This window comes from Malurus melanocephalus, unplaced genomic scaffold (genome assembly GCF_030028575.1).
Source record: "Malurus melanocephalus ecotype Western Australia unplaced genomic scaffold, MMel_1.1 scaffold_2656, whole genome shotgun sequence".
In the NCBI taxonomy this organism is placed as follows: domain Eukaryota; kingdom Metazoa; phylum Chordata; class Aves; order Passeriformes; family Maluridae; genus Malurus; species Malurus melanocephalus.
Genome location: NW_026625888.1, coordinates 3450 through 9272, shown reverse-complemented (window position 1 = coordinate 9272; position 5823 = coordinate 3450). Strand labels below are relative to the sequence as shown.

Below are 5823 nucleotides of genomic sequence, written 5' to 3'. Positions count from 1 at the left end.
TTCCCTGGCTTCGAGCTCACCCACAACAACGACTGCATGGGTGAGTTCCTGTGGTCACCCATCCCGTGGGTCACCCATCCCGTGGGTCACCCAGTCCGTGGGTCACTCAGTCCGTGGGTCACCCATCCCGTGGGTCACCCAGTCCGTGGGTCACTCAGTCCGTGGGTCACCCATCCCGTGGGTCACCCAGCCCGTGGGTCACCCAGCCCGTGGGTCACTCAGCCCGTGGGTCACTCAGCCCATGGGTCACTCAGCCCGTGGGTCACCCAGTCCATGGGTCACCCAACCCGTGGTCACCCAGCCTGTGGTCACCCAGCCCGTGGGTCACACAGTCTGTGGTCACCCAGCCCGTGGTCACCCAGCCTGTGGTCACCCAGCCCATGGTCACCCAGCCCGTGGGTCACTCAGCCTATGGGTCACCCAGCCCGTGGGTCACTCAGCCCGTGGGTCACCCAGTCCGTGGGTCACCCAGCCCGTGGTCACCCAGCCCGTGGTCACCCAGCCCGTGGTCACTCAGCCCGTGGTCACTCAGTCCGTGGGTCACTCAGCCCGTGGTCACCCAGTCCGTGGGTCACTCAGCCCGTGGGTCACTCAGCCCATGGGTCACTCAGTCCATGGGTCACCCAGTCCATGGGTCACCCAGTCCATGGGTCACTCAGCCTGTGGTCACCCAGTCCTTGGGTCACCCAGCCCGTGGGTCACCCAGCCCGTGGGTCACCCAGTCCATGGGTCACTCAGCCCGTGGGTCACCCAGTCCATGGGTCACTCAGCCCGTGGTCACCCTGTGCCCTGGGGGTGAAGGGTTCCGGCCCAACCCCATCACTGTCATCCTGGAGGGTGAGTTCTGGCTGCCCCCGTGGCCCTTTCTGAGGAATGGGGTGCCCTGAGGTGACACTGTGCCATGGGTCAGCCCCAAAGGGACACTCTGTGCCATGGGTCAGCCCTGAGGGGACACTCTGTGCCATGGGTCAGTGGGGTTTCCCCGTGGGTCACTGGGGTGCCCCCGTGGGTCACTGTGGTTCCCCGTGGGTCACTGTGGTTCCCTGGGGGTCAGTGGGGTTCCCCTGTGGGTCACTGGGGTTCCCTGTGGGTTACTGGGGTGCCCCACGGATACTCTGTGCCATGGGTCACTGTGGCTCCCCGTGGGTCACTATGGTTCCCTGTGGATCACTGTGGTTCCCCGTGGTCACTGTGGTTCCTCTATGGGTCACTGGGGTGTCCCCATGGGTCACTGTGGTTCCCCTGTGGGTCACTGTGGTTCCCTGTGGGTCACTGGGGTGTCCCCATGGGTCACTGTGGCTCCCCGTGGGTCACTGTGGTTCCCCGTGGGTCACTGGGGTTCCCCATGGGTCACTGTGGCTCCCCGTGGGTCACTGTGGTTCCCCATGGGTCACTGTGGCTCCCCGTGGGTCACTGTGGTTCCCCGTGGGTCACTGTGGTGGCCGTGGTGGCCTCAGGACAGCCCCAGGTGACGCTCTGACGCTGTCTCGCTCTGTGTCTCTCTCCCCGTGCCGCAGACATTGACGAGTGTTCATCCCTGGTGGGGCAGGTGTGCAGGAACGGCCAGTGCATCAACAGCGTCGGCTCCTTCCAGTGCCTGTGCCAGGAGGGGTACGACCGCACCCCCGACGGCAAGAACTGCGTGGGTGAGTGTCCCCATCGGTGTCACTTTCCGTGTCCCCTTCCCCATCCCCTTCTGTGTGCCCATCGGTGTCCCCATTGGTGGCCCCATTGGTGTCCCCTTCCATGTCCCCGTCGGTGTCCCCATTGGTGTCCCCTTCCATGTCCCCGTCGGTGTCCCCATTGGTGTCCCCTTCTGTGTCCCCTTTGATGTCCCCTTTGGTGTCCCTTTCTGTGCCCCCTTCCATGTCCCTTTTTCCATGTCCTTTTCCATGCCCCTTCAGTGTCCCTTTCTGTGTCCTCTTTTCCGTGTCCCCTTCTGTGCCCCCTTCCATGTCCCTTCCACGTCCCTTTCATGTCCCTTTCCATATCCCCCTTTCCATGTCCCCTTTTCTGTGTCCCTTTCCATGTCCCTTTAGTGTCTCTTTCCATGCCCCTTCAATGTCCCCTTTTCCATGTCCCTTTTTCCATATCCTCTTTTCCATGTCCCTTCCCTGTCCCTTTTTCCATGTCCCTTTCCGTGTCCCTTTTTCCATGTCCCCTTTAGTGTCCCCCGTCCCTGGCCAGTTCTGTGCTATTTGGTCCCCAAGCTGGTGCCACCAATGGGATTTCCAGAACCATCCCCAAGCCCTCAGGAACCAAACCCTGGTCACTTCAGCTGGACAGCTGGACTGGCCCCTCCCTGTCTCCATGTCCCTTCTGACCTGTCCCTTTTTGTGTGCTGAGCGCAGAAATTCCTGTCCATGCCCTAAAGTCACCCCTGGGACCCATCCTGGAAGGGTGTCCCCATCCCTGTCACCTTTGGGTGTGCCCAGCCCTCACCCACGGCTGTTCCTTCTCTCTCCAGACATCAACGAGTGCGTGAGCCTGCCCGGGACCTGCTCCCCGGGCACCTGCCAGAACCTGGAGGGCTCCTTCCGCTGCATCTGCCCGCCAGGCTACGAGGTGCAGAACGACAACTGCATCGGTAAGGTGGGCTCTGTGCCCCCYGTCCCCAGCACGGCCCCGGGACACCCCGATCTGTCCCCTCCCAGGGGTGTCACCACCCTCAGATCCCCTCTGGGAGCCTCTCTGGTGGCACAGTGGGCTCAGGGGTGCTGTGTGCCCGTTTTCATCGCCCCATTTCCCCTGAGGGATCCCCCTCACCTCGCCCTAATGACCCCTGGCTGTTCCGTGTGTCCCTGCTCGTCCCAGACATCAACGAGTGCGAGGAGGAGCCCAACATTTGCCTGTTTGGGACGTGCACCAACACCCCGGGCAGCTTCCAGTGCGTGTGTCCCCCGGGCTTCGTGCTGTCCGACAACGGGCGCCGCTGCTTCGGTGAGTGCTTCGCCCCCGCGGGGACAAATCCCGGGGACAGAAATCCTGAGGACACAAATCCCAAGGTCACAAATCCTGGGGTCACAAATCCCTGGGTCACGACACAAATCCCAGGGGCTAAAATCCCAGGGACACAAATCCCAAGGTCATGACACAAATCCCGGGGTCACAAATCCCCGGGACACGACACAAAGCCCGGGGTCACAAATCCCGGGGACACAAATCCTGGAGACACGACACAAATCCCGGGGTCACAAATCCCAGGGACAAAAATCCCAGGGACAAAAATCCCGGGGTCACAAATCCCGGGACACAAATCCTGAGGTCACAAATCCCAGGGACAAAAATCCCGGGGACACGACACAAATTCCGGGACACGACACAAATCCCGGGGTCACAAATCCCGGGGTCACAAATCCTGAGGACACGACACAAATCCCAGGGACACAAATCACAAATCCTGAGGTCACAAATCCTGGGGACATGACACAAATCCCGGGGACGTGACACAAATCCTGGGGACACAAATCACAAATCCCGAGGTCACAAATCCCAGGGACAGAAATCCCAGGGTCACAAATCCCAAGGACATGACACAAATCCCGGGGTCTCAAATCCCAGGGTCACAAATCCTGGAGTCACAAATCCTGGGGACATGACACAAATCCCGGGGTCACAAATCCCGGGACACAAATCCTGAGCTCACAAATCCCAGCGACAAAAATCCCGGGGTCGCAAATCCCGAGGACATGACACAAATCCCGGGGTCACAAATCCCGAGGACATGACACAAATCCCGGGGTCACAAATCCCGGGAACACGACACAAATCCTGGGGTCACAAATCCTGGGGACATGACACAGATCCTGAGGTCACAAATCCCAAGGTCACAAATCCTGGGGACACAAATCCCAGGGTCACAAATCCCAGGGACACGACACAAATCCCGGGGTCACAAATCCTGGGGACATGACACAAATCCCGGGCTCCTCCCTGACCCCGGCGTGTCCCCCTCCTCCCCCAGACACGCGACAGAGTTTCTGCTTCACCCGCTTTGACAACGGCAAGTGCTCCGTGCCCAAGGCCTTCAACACCACCAAGGCTCGGTGCTGCTGCAGCAAAATGCCCGGGGAAGGATGGGGAGATCCCTGTGAGCTGTGCCCGCAGGAGGGCAACGGTACGGGGCTGTGGGGGGAGGGGATGGGATGGGATGGGATGGGGTGTCCCTATGGGGAGATGGGTGTGTCCTTATGGGTGTGTCCCATGGGGAGGTGGGTGTGTCCCTATGGGTGTGTCCCTATGGGGAGATGGGTGTGTCCTATGGGTGTGTCCCTATGGGTGTGTCCCATGGGGAGATGGGTGTGTCCTATGGGTGTGTCCCTATGGGTGTGTCCTTATGGGGAGATGGGTGTGTCCTTATGGGTGTGTCCCCATGGGGAGGTGGGTGTGTCCCTATGGGGAGATGGGTGTGTCCCATGGGGAGATGGGTGTGTCCTTATGGGTGTGTCCCGTGGGGAGATGGGTGTGTCCNATGGGGAGATGGGTGTGTCCCATGGGGAGATGGGTGTGTCCTTATGGGTGTGTCCCGTGGGGAGATGGGTGTGTCCCTATGGGTGTGTCCTTATGGGTGTGTCCCATGGGAGCCATGGATGTGTCCCTATGGGGAGATGGGTGTGTCTCATGGGGAGATGGGTGTGTCTCATGGGGAGATGGGTGTGTCCCATGGGGAGATGGGTGTGTCCCTATGGGTGTGTCCCTATGGGGTGATGGGTGTGTCCTTATGGGTGTGTCCCTATGAGTGTGTCCCTATGGGTGTGTCCCTATGGGTGTGTCCCTATGGGTGTGTCCCTGTGTCCCCATGGGGAACTGGATGTGTCCCTATGGGGAATTGGGTGTGTCCCATGGGAATGGTGGGTGTGTCCTACGGGGAGATGGGTGTGTCCCTATGGGTGTGTCCTTATGGGGAGATGGGTGTGTCCCATGGGGAGATGGGTGTGTCCCTATGGGGAGATGGGTGTGTCTCATGGGGAGATGGGTGTGTCCCATGGGGAGATGGGTGTGTCCCATGGGGAGATGGGTGTGTCCTTATGGGTGTGTCCCTGTGTCCCCATGGGGAACTGGATGTGTCCCTATGGGGAATTGGGTGTGTCCCATGGGAGTGGTGTGTGTGTTCCTGTGGGGGGATGGGTATGTCCCTGTGTCCCCATGGGGAGATGGGTGTGTCCCTATGGGTGTGTCCCATGGGACCAGTGAGTATGTCCCTATGGGTGTGTCCCTATGGGTATGTCCCTTGGGGAGGTGGCTGTGTCCCCATGGGAGGTGGCTGTGTCCCCATAGGAGTGGTGGCTGTGTCCCTGCGTCCCCATGGAGTGGTGGCTGTGTCCCCATAGGAGGTGGCTGTGTCCCCATGGCTGCGTCCCCATGGGGAGGTGGCTGTGTCCCTGTGTCCCCATGGCCCTTCCAGAACCTTCCCCAGCCCATTCCAGCTGCCGGGATCACAGTCCCTTCACCCACCCCGCTGTTCTCTCTCCTCCAGTTGCCTTCCAGGAGCTGTGTCCRTAYGGCCACGGGGCCATCCCTGGCCCTGGTGACACCCGGGAAGGTGAGCCTGGCAGAAATTTGGGGTTGGGGTTTTTGCCTGGGCTGCTGGAGAGCGGGGTGGGATCCTGGGGGGACACRGGACCCCRAATGCTCACCAAGGGCTCATCCCTCATCTCCAAACAGGGAAATCTGAACCTGCAGGGATCCCCCGAGCACCCCACACCGGATCAGGGCTGTTTGGGGCCGGGTGGGGGTCTCACAATCCCAAATGTGGGGTTTTTCTCTCCCCCAGATGTGAACGAGTGCTCGGAGAACCTGGGCGTGTGCATCAACGGCGCCTGC

The 5823-nt window shown here is 60.7% G+C and overlaps 1 protein-coding gene across 1 annotated transcript in view; it reads left to right on the top strand.

Moving 5' to 3' along the window:
- Window positions 1-6: 6 nt before the first annotated feature.
- Window positions 7-5823, top strand: part of LOC130587902 (fibrillin-2-like) — a gene marked incomplete at its 3' end in the record, with an annotated part of 9205 nt that continues 3388 nt past the window's right edge. The window contains exons 1-7 of the mRNA XM_057388873.1: window positions 7-40; window positions 1518-1646; window positions 2468-2587; window positions 2815-2940; window positions 3965-4117; window positions 5477-5542; window positions 5774-5821. Of these exons, the coding sequence (XP_057244856.1) occupies window positions 37-40; window positions 1518-1646; window positions 2468-2587; window positions 2815-2940; window positions 3965-4117; window positions 5477-5542; window positions 5774-5821 (646 nt within the window). The remainder of the gene's footprint in view (window positions 41-1517; window positions 1647-2467; window positions 2588-2814; window positions 2941-3964; window positions 4118-5476; window positions 5543-5773; window positions 5822-5823) is intronic.